At 61.1% G+C, this 21,841-nt stretch overlaps 1 protein-coding gene across 1 annotated transcript; it reads right to left on the bottom strand.

Annotated features, from left to right (window-relative positions):
• Nucleotides 1-3,168: 3,168 nt before the first annotated feature.
• MKNK2 (MAPK interacting serine/threonine kinase 2) lies at nucleotides 3,169-13,964 on the bottom strand. The gene is made up of 13 exons (XM_007954574.2): nucleotides 13,914-13,964; nucleotides 9,981-10,080; nucleotides 9,761-9,862; nucleotides 9,584-9,681; nucleotides 7,173-7,252; nucleotides 6,826-6,899; nucleotides 6,553-6,657; nucleotides 6,366-6,421; nucleotides 6,099-6,194; nucleotides 5,374-5,568; nucleotides 4,637-4,801; nucleotides 3,513-3,556; nucleotides 3,169-3,406 (listed from the first exon to the last, which is right to left on the bottom strand). Exons 1-13 carry the CDS (start codon nucleotides 13,962-13,964, stop codon nucleotides 3,169-3,171), a joined length of 1,404 nt encoding a protein of 467 aa, XP_007952765.1.
• Nucleotides 13,965-21,841: the final 7,877 nt, after the last annotated feature.

The raw sequence follows: 21,841 nt of genomic DNA on the forward strand, positions 1-21,841 counted from the left end.
TCCAGAGTGGACCAGTGGCCGCCTAGAGCTCACGCAGCGGCGAGGGAGAGGGACTGCTGGCGGGTCCCGCGTCTCCTTTGGGGGTGACGAAAATGTTCTGGGATTAGATCAAGGTGGTTGCACAACATTGGGAATGTCCTACATGCCAGTGGAATGCTCGCTTTAAAAGGGGGATGTGTGCCGGCTAGCTCAATAAAGCCGTTGTTTACAACACAGCTCTCCTGGGGTGCCCCACTGTCCTTGGGGTGCAGTCCCCACCCCAGTGCGGTTGGGCAGGTCCCCCACAGCTCTCCCTCTCAGTACAAACTCTTCCCCCTTTCCTGACTCTCTCCCGCCCAGGTTCCTGGGGACCACCCCGCGCCACACGTACACGGGGCAGGCGTGGGCTCTTCCTGGCTTGGTTCCCTCTGGCCTGGTCTGCTAGCTCCAGTCCTTGGTCGCGGCTTCCTGCGTGAAACCTCCCCAGGGTGTCTCAGATCCCTTCTCCAGAACCAGTCAGCCCTGCCGTCTCACTCATTTCCGGCCCCCGGACCTAGCACGGAGGTCTGCTAGTGAGGCAGAGGCTGCGGGGAGGAGTCCTGCGGACCCGGGGGCCGGCCACGCAGGGAACATTTGAAGCAGCTGGGTTGTGGTGTGCTTGCATGCTCCCAAGGGGCAGCTGTGCCCGCAGACCCCAGGAGTTAGGACCTTGCTCATCCTCTACCAAGAGGCGGTCTCTTTCTCTCCCCTCCAGCGTGGTCCAGCCTCTCGAGCCACAGAACGTGGTGCAAGCGTTGCTGCAGGGTCTCTGAGGGTAGCCTCGCAGCTTCTGCCTTGATTTCTCGGACGCACGCCCCCTAGACGCCGCGCCTGGGAACTCGGCTGCCACGCCAGGCAGAAGCCCGAGTTGCATGCGGTCTACACTCCGGCTAGCCGAGCCTCCGGTCCATGACGACCCAGCCATCTGCGTATTCCCAAGCGAGGGCACTGCGGACGCAGAGGGACCAGCTCACCCCCGTTCCCACCAGAGCTCCCCACAGACGGAATCAGCGCATACGGGGCCGCTCCTTATGCAGCGGTGGAAAATGGGACCGCAGGTACACCCGGCCAAGGTTTTATGACTTTTATTAAATCCTTACAAAACAGAATACAAAATTCTGGCCTTGACGGTTGGTGTAAAGGAAAACTTTCGGGCTGTATCAGTTCACCTGGTACAGTGGAGTTAAAGTGCTCGCAAGTTGTTCCCCCACTTAACAAATGTTCTGAAGATGTTGTCTCTCAACATCTCCACGCTGGAACGCCTGCCCCCGGCCCTCCGCAGGAGCTGCCCAGGGCTCCCCTGCTCTTCACAGTAAAGGTTCTGAGCGGCCCCCTGGTCGCAGCGGTGCCACCTTCACAGAAACAAAGGCTGCGGGGAGCTCGGCGCTCCAGAGTAAAACGGCCGCGGGCGCCCACAACGGGCGAAGGGGTCTGTATTTTGTTCTGGTTACAAAAAGGCAGAGAATTTCCAGTTGCAAAAATGTGGAACCACTGATAGTCAAAAAACGATGGAGGGTGGGGAGGACGGTGACCTGTCCCCCAGCCCCTCCCGGAAGGGCGACCGGGCGTCTTTGGGAAACCAGTCTACAGAAACAGGTGGGTGGAGAGCCACGGAAGAAGACATCAGCCCCCACCGATGGAAACAGTCACACACAGCTTGGGAGGAAGAGGGGGTGCTTGGGAAGATGGGGTCGCAGCCCCCCAACCCTTGCCTGCGGCTCCAACATTCAAGTATTCTTCGAGAACAGGAAGAGAGTTCCACTGATGTTTTAAAAAACCTAACTAAACACGAGGAGCGACCCCGACTGAGCTGGGGGGCTGTCCCCGCCCTGAGCAGACCTCGGGGGCTGGACCGGGCACTTGGCCAGTAGGGTGGCTGCCATCCCCAGCCGCTGCCCCTCCCTGACGGGCAGACCCCGTGTGCACACAGGAAGCGCGTATTGCATAGTATTTCACCGTCCAGGAGGGATGGGGGCGCTGGGGTACCCGGCGGGGGTGTGGGGGGCTGGAGTGGGGCTGACGGGGGTGGGACACTGCCCAGCCCGGCCAGGAGGCCCACATGGGCCCGAGACTGGGGCTGAGGCAACCGGTGTCCTGAAGGTGGCTACCTATGGGGCGGGGAAGTGGGACCTCGGGTCTGACCCCAGCTCCCAGCCCTGTGGGGCAGCAGGGTGTGCCCAGCGTGCTCAGAAGGTGCCCTGAGATGGGGCACTCAGGTGCCCGGGGCTGTGGGATCCCACACTGACTGACCAGTACACCTCGCAGCCCCCTGCACTTCCTTGATGTCCCCTCCTGGGCAGGCACAGGTGGGGATGGGGCAGGCTGGCTGGGGTGGGGTCAGCAGGTGAGTGGCCAGCAGCAGCTGCAGCTCAAGGTCAAGAGCAGAAGCCAGGCTTGGCCATCACAGCCTTGGGAGAAGCCCTGGATTGTCTATTTTCACGGGGACATGGGATGGAGGGGGCAGAGCTGCCCAAGAACCAGGGGATACTTGGGCAGGGGGATGCAGCAGGTGATGCGCACCCCCATGCAGCACCCAGGCCCTCCTGCCCCACAGACAAGGAGCCCCTTGCCCTGGACAAAGCCACCAAGGGCATTTTGGGGTCATTGAGATGAGCCAGGACCACCCATCCTGAAAACATGGCGAGGGCAGGAGAGGGCAGGGGTCCTGGGAATGGGGAGGAGGGTGGCACTCGAGCCACCCAGGTTCTGGAAGACTGGGCGGCCCTCCCCAGTGGGCGGCGGTGGGGGGCAAGCTCTCCTGAGGTGTGTGGGAGTGGGGAGGAGAGAGGCATGGTGGCAGGTGACCTCAGCAGGGGCCTGGCGGGAAGTTCACAGTACAGGTGGGGGGCGGGGCGGCAGGGAGAGGAAGACCCGGCGACAAGCACACCCCCTGTCCCCGGGCTCTTGCTTCTGCTTTCAACACCATTAAAAATAGAAAAAAAGAGGTGGACAGAGAAAAGAAAATGAAAAAAGGGGGAAAAAATCCAACAGCAAAACCTTATATAGAAAATCCCGCCCCCAGCCGAGCTCTGGGCTGGGACCACCAGCGGCTGCGCCAATAGCTTAAAAAACCTGTAGATCTGGGGGGAGGGGGCGGGCGGGGGCAGGGTTATGTACAGTGGGTGGGGCGGGGGCAGGGCCGCAGGGCGCTCAGGCGTGGTCGCCCACGAGCACCACGGGAGCGCGAGACAGGCTAGCCCTCTGGCGCCGCTGGGCCAGCTGCGACTGGGCGGGTGGCGACAGCTGCAGGCAGCGTGAGGTAGCTCGGATGAGAACGGGCCTGCCGGGCCCTGCCTCGCCATCCGCGTCCTCCTCGCGCTGGGCCAGCTGCCGGTTCACGGCGATGGCCTCGGCCGCGAAGGACGTCAGGTCTTTGGCACAGCTATTCCTGCAGGGAGTAGGGGGTGGTCACTGGAGGGGCGGGGCTGTGGCTGCCCCCCACCTCAGGGTGCACCCTGCCCATCGGGGTTACTTAAACCCAGTGGCCTCCTCACCTCTGCAGGATCCTGGGCGTGGGCAGCGTGTTCTCCGGGGCGCACTGCAAGGACAGGGGCGTGGTTGGAGAAATGGTGTGTCCTGGGGAAGGGGATGTCTGCCACCCCTCCATCGCCAGAGTTCTGCCTGAGCCTAGGACTGCCTGCAGAGCCCCATGAGCCCCCATGGCCACCCTGCAGTGGTGGTGGGTGCCTCTACCACTAGGTCCCACGTGCACATGCCCCACTCTCAGTATGCCAGTGACCCCAAGCCTCATGGGTATCTCCCAGGTTTCCTACCCAAGTCCCCCCAGAACTACCCCCAAAACAGCTCCTACAAGGCATTAACTCATCAGGCCACTTGGGGGGTAACCCCGCTACCTCCCTCACACCTCTCTCTTTCCCCTCAGCTTCCTGGCTGGCCTCCCCACCCCCAGCTGTCCCTATGGGCACGCTGCCCAACAACCCTGCTCAGACCTCCATGACCAGGAAGTTACAGGAGCCTGGAGGTGAGATGGGCACTCAGCACCTGGGCTAAATCAGATTCCCACACTGAATGAGGGAATGAAAAAGCATGGCCCCACCCCGTCTCCACCCACCAGGTGCCAGCCCCTCCCCTCGAGGTCTCTGTCTCTCAGGGGCCATCTCAAGGCCTGGATCCTCAGACTCTGAAATGTGTGCTATAGGAAGGGGGCTGCGGAACTAGGAATACTGGCTTCTGTCTTTAGTTTTGGCTGCTAGTCTTCTCCAGTGGGGAGGTCATGGCACAAGGAAGCACTGGCCAGGAGGGACAGTCTGGGACTGGGGTTTGCAGCCTGGGGGCTGAGCTAGCTCTCCCAGGCTTTGCCCTCAGGCTAATGGCCTCTCCTCTGGGCTGGACCCACTCCTCCATGCAGTGGCCAGGAGAGGCCCTGGTGCTTCTCAGGCACAGAGACAGGGTTGGCAGTGTCCCTTCGGCTGTGCTTGGCCCAAGAGGCCCCCAGGCCCATGCAGTGCCTGAGGGTTTTGCACTGGGCCCTCCAAGCATTCCCATACACTCACCCCCTGCACCCAGGGGTGCTGCAAAGCCCGGACACTCAGGGGAATCAGTGTTACTCAGGCCCTGCTCTGCACTCCCTCACCCCACCCCCAGCCCTCACACTCACCCCCTGCACCCAGGGGTGCTGCAGGACCTGCGCAGCGCTCAGCCTCTGCTTGGCGTCGCGCACAAGGAGCTTGGAGATGAGGTCTTTGGCGGCGAAGGAGATGTGGGCCCAGTCCTTGTCCGGGAACTCGTACTTACCCTCCTGGATGCTCTCAAACAGCATATTCTGGGGGTGGATGTGGCAGTGGTTAGAAGGGACTGCCCCTGCGGGGGAGGCAGCAGGCATGGCAGCACTCAGGCACTGAGACCCACCCACATGGCTCTGACCTCACCTATGGGTGAGGCCCTGATCTAAGAGGACAGGGTTGGGAAGGGCTCTCTGTTAAGACTGGGCTGTGTGTTCTCTGCTCAGACAGGTGGGGCTAAGGAAGAGGAGGGGTAGGGTTGGGGAGAGAAGCAGCTGAGGCCAGACCAGTAAGTCCAAGGTGCAAGGTGCGCACCTGGGATCTGGGCAGATGGAGCTTGTTTACAGAATATCAAGAGGTAAGCCAACGTTGGTCGGCAGAAAGCAGACCGATGGAGGCCCCACCCCACCCCAGACCTCATTCATTTAAAAATTCCTTGATTTCCACCTCCCATCCAGGGCCATCTGACAAAAACAAGCCACCCGCAGACAACCTCTAAAAACCAGGTAACTACTACCCTTCTGCTACGTAGTCAGTGTCCAGCCCCCACAATCATCCCCTAACCCCTCGGCCCCTTTGCACCTGGAAGCCTCCTACCCAGGCCCCGCCGCACCTGGCAGGCCGGGCAGGCCTCGCCACGGTCCCAGCCGCAGTCGCTGCCGCAGTGGCCCACGAAGGGTGGGTAGCCGCTGAGCAGGATGTAAAGAATGACACCGAGGCTCCACAGGTCGCAGCGCTTGTCATAGATGCTAGCCTCTTCGCTGAAGGCTTCCACCACCTCGGGGGCCATGTACTCAGCCGAACCACACTAAGGGCGGACTACATTGGAACCTGATCCTTCCTTCCCACCCACCACCCACAAGGGGCTTCCCAGTGCCACAAGAGACAGCACAGCACCTGAGCCCGCCTTGGTGACCAGGATTCCTCCCCTACGCATACCTAACTGCCGGCTCGTCCAATCAGGGCTGCCCCTGGCAGCCCGGCCCCCCACGCCCTCCTACTCCACCCACCCGCACTGCCGCCTGTTGTTGCCAGCCCCAACCCCCTGCGTGTATCTTGCTCCGCCAATCAGCGGCTGTCACTGAAGTCCGCCCCACCCCGTTGCGTCTGACTATTCCAGTCCACCAGTCTGCGGCTGTTGCTAGTAGTCGGCCCCGCCCCGCCTGAGCTGCGCTCCGCCCCCAGCCGGCCAATCAGCGGCTGCCGCTGAGAACCCGCCCACCGCGACCGACCAATCGGAGGCTGTTGCCGGGCAGAAGCCCGAGCTAAGAATGCGCCAGCAGACCCGGTCTGTGCCCGAGCCCCCTCCCCCTGGCTTTGCCAGCCCGGGGCGCTCACCGGGGTGAGCAGCTCAGGCGTGGAGATGGGAGAGCAATCTCCGTTGAGCTTGATGCCACTGCCCAGGTCAAAATCACAGATCTTCACTGGGGAGACCTGGCAGGACATGCGTGGGGGGAGAAATGGAAAAGGAAAGGGAAGAGGCATGGTGAGGACTGGGGATACCCAAGATGCGCCCACCATCCCAGTTGCCACGCGCCCCGAGATGACAATCACGGAACCCTGGAGACCCCAACCGTGTGCTGGGCTTCCTCACAGCCCCCTCACCTGGTTGGGGTGCTCACACAGGATGTTTTCTGGCTTGAGGTCCCGGTGGGCAATGCCTGTGAAAGGGACAGGGCAGCGGGCAAAGAGCGTGTTAGTGGTGGGTGGGTCGGGGTGTCTTCCAGGAGGCGAAGGCAGGTGGGCGGGGACCAGAGGACCTGCAGGAGGGGGCAGCAGGCACAGCACCCACCTTTGTTGTGCAGGAAGTCCAGGGCACTGGCCACATCCTGCACAACCACGCTGGCTTCCAGCTCGTTGAAGTGCCGGCGCTGGTGGATGTGGTTCAGGATGGAGCCTGGGTGGGGGGAGGGCAGGCATGTGAGCGGATGTGGGGTTCCACCAGCGTCCCCAGACTGCATCTCAGCACAGGCTGCCCTCCCATTAGGACCCAGCTTGAAACATTTCCCAGCTGCTAGGCTAGTGCCCTCCCCCCCGTGGCAGAAGCCCCCGGGCCCGTGTGCACCTCCTCGCATTTTCTCAAACACCAGATAGAAGCGGTCCTCTTCCTCGAAGAACTCGATCAGCTCCAGAACGTTCCTGGAGGGGCGCAGGGCAGGAGCTGTGGCTTATAGAGGCCTTTGTGGATTCCCACAGGAAGGAAGGACAGGGACATACACACACACACCACACACACCCCCCCCATCCAGGAGGGGATCCATCCTCAACACTAGGCACATAACCTGGTACCCAGCAGGTGTTCTATAAGTGCACTCGGAGCAGGTGCTCAGTAAAAGTGAACAGAGCCCAGTGCCCTGTGGGCGCTCAGGTAGTGCTGGTGTCAGGTGTCCCTGGGGCAGCATGGGCGCTCACCTGTGTCCCTGGCACTGGTACAGCGTCTCCACCTCCCGGAACACCCTGCCTCGGATGGGCCCCGGCTGCTTCTCGATGATCTGAAACCAGAGCGGGGGTGGGTCAGCGGGGGCCTCCGGGGGACTAGACCGGAGCAGGGTATACACGTGGCGGCTATCTCCACCAGTCCTCCCGTAATGCCTGCAACACCGCCCTCCCAGCTTAGGCCTCTAGCCCAGGAAGCAGAGTTGTCGTGTGGGGGCCCAGAATTTGCCAGAAGCTGGAACTGCAAAGTCAGCACAGGCAGGGGTGACGAGGGATGGGGGCCAGGACCAGAAGGGAGAGAGGAGCTGGGCAGCTCTCTATGACCCTGGTAAGCCTCAGAGGCTGACTGGGGGGGGGGGGGTCGGTCTTTGCAAAATGCCCCCTACAGGACATGGGGTCCCTGGGAGCCGAGGGGCAAGCCCCTCCCACTGCAGATGGCTGGGATGCCAAGGTCCAGGGCAGCTACCAGCCACTGAGGGAGGTGTTGCACAGGAGCCAGGCAGCACCACTTGAGGGCCCGGGGAGGCCACGGCCCCTGCTGCCAGCCCGTGAACCTGGGCAGTTTCAGCCACAACTGGCCACAGCAGATGCTGAGAGCCCTAAGCCTGGGCAGCCACCAGCCAAGCCCCTCTGGCACTCCATGGCCTTACAGACCAGAGCACCCCGAGTCATCCCCCAAAGACGGCCTCCAGCTACTCTTGATGGCAGAGTGGGAGGTACTCTCAGAGCCCTTCCTGGGGGCAGGGGCGTGGCCAGGTCACCAGATCCCAGGACTCAGGACCAGCTGCCACCTAATAGCAAGGACTCAGTTTCTGAGACTGAATCTAACCTCTTCCTGCCCTTCAGAATTCACTACTTCATCCCCTCTCCTGCTTCCTGGAGGAGACTGGGGTCCATCCTAGGGGAGGGGCAGTCACACCCGCCATAGCTTCCCAGCCTTCCTAAGTCACAGGACCTCCGGTGTGTGTTCAGACTAACACAGGAGGACAGGCAACCTCAAGGCGGCCTCTTCTGGCACTGGTACTCGGGTTTTCTCGGAGTCCTGAGCTGCAAACCAGGCGGTCTGCAGGTTCCTCCCCTGCCCAGGGCCCCACCCCAGCCAGGCAACAAGGACCCAACAGCCTCCCAAGCCTCCCACACTGCATGAATAGGGCCGACCCCCCCTACTTGTCTGCTCCCCACACATCTCCCTGAGGCCACCCTGCTGACCAGCCCCAGGGCCCTGGGTGGGTTCCCAGCACCCACCACCTGGTGTCAGCAGCTGGTCCAGAGCAGGTGGCCCACACACACCCATAACGTATTAGCCAAGGCCTGAACCTGCCGTGCTTCAGTTTCCTCCTGTGCCAGATGATGGCACAAGCCAGGATGCCTTGGCCAGGTGTTTCCTTCCTGAGCTAATTTGGTGAGGGCAACATCTCACTCACCAGCGGGTAGAGAGGGTAAGGGCTCTCACTCACCAGCAGACACAGAGAATGAGGGGCCACAGACGGGGATCACACCCACCCACCCACCCATATACATACACCCCGGTGCGGCTCAGCCATGGCATGGCCTGAACCTCCATGTGGTGCCCCTGCTGGGAAGCCAGTCCATGTGACTCCAGCCAGCCAGACTGGGAGGCCTCTTGAAGTGGTGGGACCACTAGACCACCATGGTCATGAGGCCCTCAGCAGGGCTCCAGACTACTCAGTCACACGCTGGGTTCCCCCAACACTGAGTCCCCTGGGGATCCTGGGTATGACCTCTTCCTCTCATTCCTGTAACCTATAACATGGAAACACTGTCCCTGGGACAGGGCTCAGCGCTCTAGCCAGAAGCGGCCCAGCAGTGAGTGGCTCTGACCTCTTCCCCTCATCCCTGTAACCTATAACATGGAAACACTGTCCCTGGGACAGGGCTCAGCGCTCTAGCCAGAAGCGGCCCAGCAGTGAGTGTCTCTGACCTCTTCCCCTCATCCCTGTTACCTATAACATGGAAACACTGTCCCTGGGACAGGGATCAGAGCTCTAGCCAGAAGCGGCCCAACAGTGAGTGGCTCTGACCTCTTCCCCTCATCCCTGTAACCTATAACATGGAAACACTGTCCCTGGGACAGGGCTCAGAGCTCTAGCCAGAAGCGGCCCAACAGTGAGTGGCTCTGACCATGGTCCTTGGCTGCACCTGGCCCCAGGGAACAGGTACAGGCTGCCCGTGTGGTCCCCTCTGCCTTGGTGGCCCAGCTTCCCCTGTGGGTGGGTCAGGTGCGGAGTCGTATTTGGATGCTGGTTTTCCCCAGCTGGAAGTCCTGCAGCCCGGAGCCCTCCTAGCCCTCCTCCCCGCCCAGCCTGCCCTCCCCGCCTCCCCGCTCCCTTGCAGGCACACCCAGGCACCGGGTGCAGGGTGCTCACCTTGACCGCGTACTCCTGGTTGGTGATAAGGTTGATGCAAGTCTGCACGCGGGCGTGCGCACCCTCACCCAGCACATCCTCCTGCAGCTGGTACACGTCTGGGGGTAGAAGGGGAGGGCATGAGGGCCACCCTTGGGTACCCGGCCCCCACCCACCGCCACACTCACGCCCCCTCACCTTCAAACCGGCCTGAGAAGCTGTCTGTGGCCCGGCACCGCTTTTTCTTCTTACCCCTCTTCTTGGCGTCTGGGATGTCAATGGGCTGGCTAGTGGGCATGTCTATGCCAGGATGTGGGGGAGGGCCTGAACTCAGGTGGCTGCACCTGCCTGCAGGCCCCCATCTCCTGCCTTTACCCTGCTTCACCTCCACCTCCCGCCCCTGTCTCCGGCTCCTCACCAGGGCGGGCTGGGCACTCCAGGCCGAAGTCGGCGTCACCGTCCCCGTCACCGTGGTGGGCCTGGTCTAGGGAGAAGGCCAGCTCGAAAGGATTCGGCCCCTGTAGGGAGGGGCAGCACAGCTCTCAGGCCCTGGCCCTGCCAGCCATAATATCAGAGCAGGGCCTCCGGCAGTTGAGGGAACCCCAACACCCTGCCCAGCCCCAAGGCCTCCCAGGACAAAGGCAAGGCTGCAGCCAGTCACCTCCAACAGCTCTTGATGGGGTGGGGAGGGGGTGCCTGTGGAGATATCCGGTGTCATAGCTGGTGGGTGGGGGTGCTTCTGACTGAAGGGAGGAGACGAGGGATGCAGCCCCACACCCTACAATGCATGGAGGACCCCACCACTGAGTCGTCTGGCCCTAAACATCAACTGGGAAACTTACACCCAATTCACAATAACAAGTTCAACAAACAAACCAACCAACAGAGTCACTGGGTGCTATTAACACGCTTGGCTGCTAACCGAAGGGTGGAGGTTCGAATCCACACAGTGGCATTTCAGAAGCATGACCTGGAGATCTGAAAACTCAGCCACTGAAAACCCTATGGAGCCTGCTGCTTAGCACCCTGCAGTGAACAGGCCCCCCCACCCCCGCACCAATGCCTAGGGGGAGGGGTCTGCATTAATTACTTGGGAAAAAATTGTGTTCGGTCCCTGCTCACACGGACCACCAGAATAAGACCCCACAGGTCAGACAGTGTGACGCACCGTGACCCTCCAGCTCCTGTGACCCCCGCCTCACCACTCCGCACTCAGCGTGCAGATTAAAAGGTGGGCAGCGCCTAGGATGTCGGATGATTGTGGAACAGCCTTGGTGGTCAATGAAAGCCCCTAGCCCAGGGGTCACTAGTCAATCTTTGAGGATATGTGGGGGTGCTGCCAGCATCAGGTGGGTGGAAGACAGGAACGCTGCTCAACACCCCACAGTGCACAGGACGGCCCCCCCAGAGAAGGATCTGGCCCCCATGTCAGCAGTGCTGAGGGGGAGGAACTCTGGTGTTGTCTGATGAGGTGAGGACACAGACCAACAAGGAAGCAAAGCAGACCCCTAGAAAGACATCCCCTGGCCCCGGGGTCTGCAGGAGGGATCCCAAGCACAGGGGCTGAGTCATGTGGCCCTGGGTCTCGGCTGCCCTCGCGGCTGACTTGGGCCATCAAAGGCGGCAGTGGTGGCAGGAGGTGACTCACTGGTGGTTGAGGCAGGGCTCTAAGCTGGCTGCTTTCCCACGCGCCTGGCCTATCTCAGGGCTCGGTCCCACCCCAGTGACCCGGGCAAGCCCTGGGCCTCAGTTTCCCCCATTGCTGTCCCTGCCAGAGGCGCTCCTTTTCTCCCCTCCTCGCCTGGTGGGCCTGACACCTGGGGAAGACACTAGAAGCAGGGGCTCATGGTGCCTTCAGAGGCCCACCCTCGTCCCAGATGTGGGGAGCCCGGGCTGCCTGGGAGCCAGCTCGCGTCACACCTTCCTCATCTGTGAGAATAAGGGCGGCTGCCACACCCCTCCTGGCCCAATCCTGCCCGCCCTATACCTGTCCAGCCTAGCCTCACCCTGCCTCCAGCCCCCCCCCAATAGCGTGTGCTTGGGTGGGACATGGGGAATGACGGCAGCTGGGGGCTTGAGCAGCCTTCTACCCACAAAATGAAAGACCAAGTCCACTTCTGTAACCCTGGCATGAGAGTGCTGGACCTTTAAATTGGGGAAACTGAGGCCCAGCCAGTTCCTTTGAGTCAGATGCTAGCTTAATTCCCTGGGTGGCTCAAGGGCCTATCAGTGTGGTGGGAGGTGGGGGGGAGGGGTGATGGTGGTAGCTGGGGAACCTAGCCAAGTCTCTGGCCCTCCCAGTGCCTCCAGACGAGGGGGACGAGGGTACCACCAGCAGGAGAGAGCCCTGTTCCTGTCTCAGACTCTCGTACCTGTCCACCCAGTAAAGACTTCACAGCAAGACGACCTGGGGACCAGAAGCCTCCACCACTGGGCCAGGTGATGGGAGCCAGGCAGAAGCCAGGGCATCGGCTAGGGGCTGCAAGGCCAGCGTGGCCTCTCACCTGCCTGTCCCCCAGATACCTGCTAGGAGGTCAAGTTGGGGCCTAGGAAGGGGAGGGTCAAGGAAGGGCTGCAGCCAGCCCCCGCTCCAGCCCTCAGAGGGCCCAGTCCCCACAGGGTCAGGCCAACACTGAGTGGCCAGGCCAGGTGACGAGCCCGATGAGCGTACTAAGGCCCGTCCTCTGAGGTGCCTGGTGTCTGACTCCACCAGGGAGCAGGCCCAGCGATGCACAGTCAAGAGACCATTAGGTGAGGGAGGACCTGTGGCTCAGGGCGACCTGGCCTCAGGCTGGTGACTGCAGCCTCGGGCTATGCCTGGCCCGTGAGACACGGTCACAGCACCAAGTGGTCACTGGGTCCTGAACCCTAGTCCCACTGCCCAATCTCCATTCCACATGCTTGTCCCAGCTTCTAGCTCAGAGGGACAGCCATAGCCACCAGGCGAAAGGACACATGTGTTGGTGCCTGGACACCCAGCAGTCATATCCTGGGGCATCCCTGAGCAGGGGACCCCAGGCACATGGCCAGACCTCCTGGGAGGGCAACCACCTGGGGGAGATTCGTCCCCTGCGTGCTCCTGAGGCCCAGGGCCAAGTGGGGCCAGGGTCCTGGGGCGGCTTCCTACAGTGACTGGTCCCACTGGGCTCAGGGAGCAGGGCCCTGAGCTCCCTGCAGGAGGCCAACATTGGCCCAGCGGTGTGGGCGGCCCTGCCTTGGGCTGGCTTTGGCCCAGAGTCAGCAGGCTTTGGCAGGAGGCAGCTGGAAACACCCAGAAGTGCAGTTGGCTTCAGTGGCGGCGGCGGCCTGGGGCAGTGACCCAGTCCCTGCTCCTGCCCAGCCTCAGGAGGGAACAGACCCCTGTAGGTGGTGGCTTGAGTCTACCCTCAGCCACCATTGCCCTCAGGGAAAGAGTGATAGAAGTCAGGGCAAGGGTGGAGTGGGGCGCCGGGGAGGAGGCCAGGCCTGGGAACCAAGCTGGCTCCTCCCCACTGGTGGGAGGAGAGTATGTACACACACACATACACACACACACACACACACACACACACTTAGACACTCAAAAACACACCCAGGCCTCTCTGCCCTCTCCACTGGGCAGCAGGTCCCTGCCTGAGGCAGCCATTACATAACCCGTGCGCGGGTGGGGCAGGGCCGCTGACATCATGCGTCCCCTGGGCCAGCCCCGCTGGGCCCCTGCCCGTCACCTGCCCTCCCCCCAGCCCCGATCATCTGCCACCCAGCCTCGGAAACTTCCCGCTCCGACAGGAAATGGCACTTGTGCGAAGGATGTCTGGGAGGGACGGGCTAGGGGGCGTCTGCCCCAAAGCCTCATTTCACAGGCTGCATGGGGTTCCCGGAGGGAGGACCTTCACAGATCACAGAGTGGAGAGATCGAGACTCCTGCCTTCTGAGCCCACCACCAGCGTGCATCCGGCTGGGGCTTGCAGGGGACACCAGCCAGGGGTCTGGCCGGGGTTCCCAGAGGAAGGACCCTTCCAGGGAGGTGGAGACACGGAAAGCCCCGCTGGGGCTTGTAAAGGATACCAGACAGAGGCCCCCACAGTCTGGGGTCCCTGGAAGAGAAATCCCACAGGCCACAGGAAGCTGAGATCGGAGCCCACCAGCGCACAGCAGGCTAGGCCTTGCAGGGGGTACCAGCTAGGGGTCCCGGGAGCAGAGAACGCTCAGACCAGCTAGGCGTCCCTAGAAGAAGGGCCCTCACAGGCAATGGGGATGGTCTGCGTCTGCTGACTCCCCAGCGTACCCTCAGTCTCGGCTCGGGGCCCAGCAGCTTCTGCAGGGCTCCGTTCGGCGGCCGGTCGGTCCGCCCCCACCGCGCGGGCCTCACCTTGAACGAGCGGTGGAAGCCCTCCGGCTCGGCGGTTTTCTTCTGCACCATCTTCTGTCCGGGCCCCGCCAGCGGGGTAGGGGGCGCAGGGCCCGAGGGGCGGCCTGCGGGCGACCGGGCGGGCGGGGGGCGGCAGGGACGGGAGCCTGCGGGCGAGCGGCGGACAAAGGCGCTGTGAGCGGCTAGGCTGGGGGTCCCGGGGGAGGCCAAGTGGTCCCCGCGCCGGGGAGGGATCGTCAGCTGCACTCACCGGGGTCGGGGTCGCGCCGGGGTCACAGTGCTGCCGCCGCCTCCCGACGTCGCGCAGCCCGGACCCCGCTCCGCGGACCGCGCGGGGAACAGCGCCGCCGCCGCCGCCACCGCGGACTCCTCTGTTGGGCCGCCGCCGACTAGAGGAGCGGGCGCGCAGCCGTCGCCGCCGCCTTTATGGGCTAGGCCCCGCCCCGCAGCAGGCCCCGCCCCGCGCGCTCGGGGGCGGGGCGTGCGGGGGCCTCCAGCGCGCCCAGTACGGCTGCGCAGTGTGAGCTTGGGGTGGGGTGGGGTGTGGGCTTCGGAGTGCCCAGTGCGACTGCGCGATGGGGGCTCGGGGGCGGGACGTGCGTTTTTTTCCAGTACCAAGTGCGGCTGCGCAAAGTGGGCTCGATGGTGGGGCGGGGTCTTCGTGGTGTCGAGTGCGGCTGCGTAGTGCGGGCTTGAGCGTACGCTTCGGGACGCCGAGTGTGACTGAGAGCTCAAGGCGTCGGGCGTGTCCGCTCTAGTTCGTCCGCGCCTGCGCAGCCCATCCGTGGGGGAGGGTGCTCCGCGCGCGAAACAGCGGTAGTAGGGGCCAGGCGGTGGCCAGAGAGACCCTCCCGCTGGGACCCACGCGGGGCGGCCACCCCTCATATCTGCCGGGGTCCAGTATACTGGGACTCCTTTGGGTGATGCTCCTGCTCTAGAACTTGCTGTGGCTCCCACTTTATTTTCTTAATAAGGAGAGAAAAAAATCATATAAAATTAACATTCGAAAGTGTGCAATCGTTACCACTATCCAGTTCCAGAGCAGCTCCTCCATAGGCATCTGGCTCCCCACTTTCCCCAAGTCAAAGCGAAGGCCATAAGAGGAGAGTATATGTTGCCCTCTGTGTGTGTGTGTGTGTGTGTGTGTGAGTGTACTTGTGTATGAGTGCGTGTGTGCAGACTTGCACGTTGTCCCAGGTGCCTGGCTGGGGCTGCTAGACCTGCCTGCCCAGGGAGGCCACATGCTCCCTCCTCATTTTCCCTACTCTGCCTGGGGGACTGGAGGCCTCTCAGTATGGACCTCCTCACCTGCCAGGTCACACCTGGCTGCCCCAAAATGCAGCTCCATTAGGCTGCTGTGTGCCAGCACTGGGCACAGGATCTTGCCCACTGGGGTAGTCTTCTAAATACTGCTGGGATGGGAGGATGTGGCCCAGTGCCAACTTGAGCATGCGTGTGGATGCCTGTACACAGTACTGCTGGAACCATTTTCTGGCATGCTGCTACTGTGAGCTGTCCCAGGTCAACAGGACTCTCACAATACATAGTGTAACAGGATTGACACAGGCCCTAGGAACAGAGAAGCAGGTGCCCAGGGCCCTGTTGCTGTAGTGACCCATTGCCCTGCGAGGTTTCTTTCTGTTCCTGGGTGTGTCGTTCATACTGAGCAGGGGAATCAGAACGGTTCGGATGGAGGGCTCACCTGGTGGCACCTCTCTGGGTCTGGCCTGCTCAGATGAGGGTGGGAGGCCTTGCTCAGGTGTTTTGGTCCCAGAGCTGGAAGCCAGACCCACCTTGGCCCTGTTTGAAGGATCAGCGTCATCTGCACAGCCTTGTGCAGGTGGGGAAACAGGGAGGGGCGGAGCCCTGGCTCTGGGGCCCCTTCCCCTTGGCACTCACTGCTGACTCTGGAACTGGATGGTTCTCTGGGGTGGGACTGTCCTCTGCGCTGTGGCGTGTTCTGCAGCATCCCTAGGCTCCACCCCCTTGATATCCTGAGTGGTGACAATCACAAATGACCCAGACATAGCCGGTGTCCCCTGGGGGGCAGGGTCATCTCAGACTGAGAGTCACTGCTTCCATCCACCAGGCGAGCCAGGTCGTGCACCTCTCCTGCCACACCCCCACCACCCCTCTCAGCCCCCCACCCCTGCGGCGGTGTGTGCTCTGGAGGGTGGGGCAGCAGGGAGCCACACCTGTGCGAGTGGTGGGAGGTACCTGGTGCTTCTTCAGCAGCCGGGCCAGCTGGTTCCTGCACACACATGTGGGTTCCTGCGCGTCTCCCCTGTGTGCATGACACTTGCCCTGACACACATGCATGTTTGCACACACACACATACACACATGTGTGTTCCTGTCTTGAGTGCCTGCCCTGCATGCCCATGCCTTTGGGCCTCACCCATGTCCTGCTGCGGGCTGGCTGCCAGGCCCAGAGCCAGATTTCTGGAACCTTCCTTTGGGCAGGTGATCCTTGTTTACAAGGCCAAGCTGGTCGCTGGTCGTGGTGCTGGGTGGCCCCTGGGCAGAGGGAAGTGAGCGGGCCTCAAGGCCACACTGCCTGCCTCCCCAGGCCCCCAGGGTCAGGAAGACTGCACTTAGGCCCTGTGTTCCCGGGACTGCCACCCGTCACTCAGCTTGCTTCTGCCTTCCTTCTGGAGTGTAGTCTGGCGATCTGGCGAGTTTGGGCAGGTCCAGCCCAGGCAAAGGGTATGCTAGGTGGGCTCTGATCCAGGAGCGGGCTGGGCAGATTAAGCAGTCCCCTGGGATGACCCTCACCCCACCCAAGGGTCCCAGGGAAGGTGGCCAGCCTGGGATGGGGACTTAGGATTGCCCTAGGTGCTGAGCTACCACAGGGTAGAAGGTCCTGGGAGGAGGTGCTGGCCTGGACAAAGGCAAACAGCAAGGAGGACCCTTGGATCCAGACCCTATCCCTTTCACTTCCCCTACCAGGGTTCTGTCCGCCCTGTCTCTGGGCACCCAGCCTAGCTGCCCTCAAGTTACCACCTGAGATGCACATTCCCAAACAGGAGCACAGAGCCCATCCTCCTACAGTGTCCCTGGTGTGGCCCCAGGGTCCCCTGTCCCGGCCTGTCTGCCTGTCCTGGAACTAGGCAGGCTGTTCAGGCAGGCAGTCCTTTCCCTTCCCCCCACTGCCTGCTGTCCCCACAAGATGCTTGGCCCCCTGCCCTGACCCCTCCCCAGGCCAGGGTCTGAGCTCAGTGGTCTCAAAGGGGCCAAGTCTGCCTTTGGCCTGGGAGCTCAGCTCAGCAGGAGCCTTGGGGTCAGGGTGCCCAATGGGCTGTGAGATGCTGGGGCGGCTGGGAGATCGCCAGGTGTCCCACTGGTTCAACCTGAATGCCACATAAGCAAATCATTTTCGTCTTAAGTTTGTACTATGCATAAGTATATCTCAAACAATGGCCCATGTTTATCTAAAGTTCAAATCTACCTGTCCTGGATTTTGTCTGGCAACCGAACCAGGGGCTGACAGTAAACAGCTTTTCCTTCATCCAACACAAGAAAAGGCCCCGTTCCCCGACACTGCTGGGCGTGTTGGGGAGCTCGGGAGGCGTCTGTGTGTGGGCAGACACAGGCCGACATTCTCACAGAGGTGCTGAGGCCGGTGTTCGAGGGCCAGTCTGAGAGAGTGCAGGTGGGAGTCACATGGGGGGTGGGCAGGCACCACTGGGACAGCTAGGCCTCTGCAGGGGCACGTGACTGCTCTCCTCCCAGACTGTGCCTTTGGGGAACGGCTGTGTCCCTTCCTCTTGGCTCTGAGTGGGCATCTGGCTGGCCCCAAGCTGGAGAGGGAGCGGGAAGCAGGGTCCCAGTCTGCGGCCCACTTTCTAACACGGAACTTCTAGCAGTGAGCAAAGGCGCTGGGTGGCTGTGGGTGTTGGGGGAGGTGGTGTCAGGATCCTGGGCCTGGCACTCCCCCCACCTCTCACTTGTCTGGTCTCTCAGGCCAGCTCTCACTGCCCCCCGGGGTCCCCAGATGAGCCAGGGGCTGGACAGGCTCATGACTAGGGCCTCAGTGTCTTGGCTGTGGGCTGCATGGCAGGGACAGCTGATGTAAGTGGCTGCAAGCGTCCCTCCCTGCTGGCTGACTCACACCACCCCATTCCAGCAGCTCCAGTTCCTGGGACAGGACAAAGCCAGGCCACTAGCCTCTCTGGGATGGGGATAGGGCGGGGAGAGGGAAGCTGATGTGGGTGTGGCTAGGAGCTGGGGTGCTCCCCCCAGCCGTGGCATTTCTGGTGTGATAGGCCCCTTGCCTCCTCATGCAGCTGAGCCTGGTTCTTGGGGTCCTCGCACTGCAGATGTCCCACCTCCCTGGGGGTGACACTGGTGAATGTAAAGTGCCCAAGGGAGTGGTGGGTGGAGCCAGGTGGCTGGGCAGCAATGGCTGAAGGCCACCACTCCGGTCCTGGTGACCAGGCACTTGCCCGGTCCTCTTGGCTGGGCTTGCCTCAGTTTCTGCATCTGCCTCAGGGCAACCCTGGGATAGGGTGTGGTGGGGTGGGGTTTTTATTGCAGCTGGGGCTGCTGACCACACATTGAGCAGCTTCAAACCACATGTATTTCTCTCTCCCAGTTCTCGGGGTCAGGAGTCCAGACTAGGTTTCATGGGGCTGAAATCAAGGGGAGCGGCCCTGGTGGCTTGTGCAGGAGCCAGGTTTCCCTGGCCTAGTCAGGCCGCTTTCCAGTAGTGATGTGAAGAGTCAGAGACAAAGGTGTTTTGAGGTGGGTGGTGGGCTCTGGGGGACCAGGGCACCACGTGGTTGGATTGTTGTGGGCTGGCTTCCTGGAGGCGGAAGGAGGAGAAAGGCCACCTGAGCCCCGCAGGTCACACCATCCAGCTCACCTGCCAACCTCTGCAGCCTTGAGGGACCTAGGCCAAGTGGCACCCACACCCTGGTACTTTTCTGCTGGCTGCCTCCCAGGCCGCCTCTCAGGCTGGGCTCCAGGCCCACAGTGACATGAGCTCCGGATGTGAGGTAACACCCGTGTCCCGGTCCCTCCTCCCTGCTGTGGAGGGCTCAGTGGGCAATGCAGGTGGCAGAACAACCCCCACAGATGTCCCCATCCTGGTCTCCAGATCATGTGGACATGGTGTCTCCCACGGCAAAATGGCCCCTGCAGACCAAGACGTGAAGTGTCTTGAGATGGGAGACCATTCTGGACCTCCAAGTGATCACAGGGGCGTTGTAGGAGGGAGGCGGGAGGTCAGAGAAGTAACGAGTGTTTCTTTATTATCATCGTCTCCCCATGACGGAGTCACAGAAGAAGATGTGACAACGGAAGCAGAGAAAGACAGAGTGACAGACAAAGATGCTCGCTTGCCGGCTTTTAAGATTCAAGAAGGGGCCATGGGCCAAGGAATGGGAAGCCTCTAGAAGCTGAAAAAGGCAGGAGATGATTGTCTCCTGGAGCCTCTGGAAAGAACCAGCTGACACCCCGATTTCAGCTCCGTGAGACCCATTCCGGACCCTGACCCCCAGGACTGTGAGCCGCCCAGTGTGTGTGAGCAGCTACAGTCAACAGGAACCGACTATAGCCATAGCCGCCGCATCCCGAGTTTCCTATTCTGCAGATAAAGAGATCCAGGCAAGCCAGGCCAGCCCCCGATGCAGCGGACTCTCAACGGGCCGCGGTGTGGCCGTGGCCAAGGCGGCCTGCGACCTGGACTCCTGGCCCGACCTGCCAGCGGGCTCGAGGGAAGCCAACCCCCAACAAACAGGCTCCTCGCTCCCCTGCGCCCTGCCGCGAGGGCTGCCCAGGTCTCCGCTCATCGCAGTAATCGAGCCTCCGAAGGCGCCCCCTAATCGGCGACCCTGGGGTAATGGCGCCGAAAGCCCCTCTGCGGACCTCGGGCTCACTGCGGCCTGCGCGCGTACGCACTGGCCCGGTCACCAGGACGCCTTTGCCCTGGGGCCGGCAGCGATTGCCGAGGCAACGCGTTTGCGTCACCGAAACTCTTTAGGCACCCGCGCTCTGAGGGCCTGAGAGGCGCGGGCCAGACTCTGGGCCAATGGGTTCCCAGATTCAGCGCGAGGGGCGGGGCCAATGGGATCTTTGAAGTAGGGTCCGGCGGGGAGGGCGGGGCCGCTCTTAAAGTGATCGCGCGCGCTTCTCTGAGGCCGTTAGCGTCTGGGTTGCTGGCGGAGGTGTGTCAGAGGGTGGTGAGGAGTCAGTGGGCCAGGACCAACCCAAGTTTTTCTATGCTCTGCTCTGGGGCTTCGGGCCAAGACCCCAGCCTCTCTGAGCCTCAGTTTTTCCAGGAGGGCAGGAACGGGAGTGGGTGGGGTGTCGTGCATACATAGCCCCTTGCGCCCCTAGGGGCGCTCCGCCATTTCTGCACCTGCACACCCACCACCCGCCAATCCGCTTTGCAGGTCGGGGGAGCGGAATCTGGAGCAGGTGGGACTGCGCCAACATCTGTGCTGGGGAGGTCAGGACACCCCTTAACGAGGACCCTTCCCCTCCTGCGGGGGTGGTGGTGGTGGTTCCCGGGTCTCCGAACTCTGCCACCACCAGCCCTCCCTCCCCACAGCTGAAAGCCAAGGAGGTGCCGGTGAGGACCTATCTTGCGCGCAGTCGCGCCACTAGGGTTATAGCACCCTCCATGGACCTCCTCCCTACAGAATCCTTAGTAGTGCTTATCATCAATTTTAATTATAGAACAATGTCATGAATAGAGTTGTAAATTACTTAAATGTAGTATTTCCTAGATTGTATGAATACTAACAACATCGTTTAGTAAAATCTTTTTACATTGAATTTTTTTAAAATTTATTTTTAAAAATTTTTGCAGGGTTCCCTTCCCTCCCTTCACCGCCCTGGTAACCAACAAAGAAAATTTTCTTCCATATATAAACCTTTCCTTGACTTTTTACAATACTGAACTAATACAATATTTGTCCTGTGATTGACTTAGTTCACTCAGCATAATGTCCTCCAAGTTTCTACAATGAATTTCAACATTATTAGTAACTGAGCAAAAACTTTTTTGATTTTTCTTCTTTTCCTTTAATTGCTACCTCATTCTAAAAAAAAAAAAAAGTTATTTTTTAGGTTCACAAATACTAATTACCACAATATTGTAATTCAAACACCTGAAAATGTGACAAAACCGTCAACTACCAAAACAGCGATAGTAAGGAAAAGCATAGCTCTGGTAGCATAGTGGCTAAGGCACTTGACTGCTAACCAGAAGGCTGGCGGTTCAAACCCACCAGCCACTCCTCGGAAGGAAGGTTGGGCATTCCTACTTCCGTAGTGATACTGCCTCGGAAACCCAAGGAGGGGTCGCCATGAGTCGGGGCCGACTCGACTGCAAATAACAACAACAAGGAAAAGCATAATGGTGCGTGCAGACGGAACCACGTGATTCCAGGCGTCATTGTAATTGGGCAGTAATGACAGCCTTGACCAGAGGGCGCTGGAAGGCTTAACAGGTAAATTAGCGGCGAGTTTTAGCCTAGTAGGTGTATTGATAAAAGTAAGCTGAGCTTACAAAAAACGTTTTTGTTGTTATAACAAACTACGGAGATATTTTAATAAGAAATAATAAATTCCTACTGAAACACTGCACACAAATTTTAGTCATTTTGGGTCAACTCCCCCCCCCCCCCCCCCCCCCCCCCCCCCCCCGCCCCACAGCCGCACCTCCCGCGCCTCTCTAGTGATGCCGCTGATCTTGGGGTACGCCCAGGCCTCAGGCGACCCTTCTTGCTCTCAGGCGGCCCCTTTTAATGAGACACAATCCAGGGCGGGAAAGGATTTTGGCTGCCACAGAAATCCCGGGAGTGTGTCGGAGCAGGAGCGAGCCCAAAAGCCTGCTCAGCTGGCACTCCCAGGCCCCAGATCAGGAGTGTCCACGAGGGTAACTGAGCCCCGAGTCCCTGCCAAGGCTGACCCCACAGGAT

The sequence above is a fragment of the Orycteropus afer genome, unplaced genomic scaffold (assembly GCF_000298275.1).
Source record: "Orycteropus afer afer isolate SDZICR_OR568_19922 unplaced genomic scaffold, OryAfe1.0 scaffold00466, whole genome shotgun sequence".
In the NCBI taxonomy this organism is placed as follows: domain Eukaryota; kingdom Metazoa; phylum Chordata; class Mammalia; order Tubulidentata; family Orycteropodidae; genus Orycteropus; species Orycteropus afer.

Coding starts and splice junctions, on each gene's coding strand:
- MKNK2 (XM_007954574.2), bottom strand. CDS start 13,964: ATGGTGCAGAAGAAAACCGCCGAGCCGGAGGGCTTCCACCGCTCGTTC. Junction 6,422..6,552: donor GGACTTCCTGCACAACAAAG/GTGGGTGCTGTG, acceptor TCCCTTTCACAG/GCATTGCCCACCGGGACCTC. Junction 3,557..4,636: donor AGCACCCCTGGGTGCAGGGG/GTGAGTGTGAGG, acceptor CTGTCCTTGCAG/TGCGCCCCGGAGAACACGCT.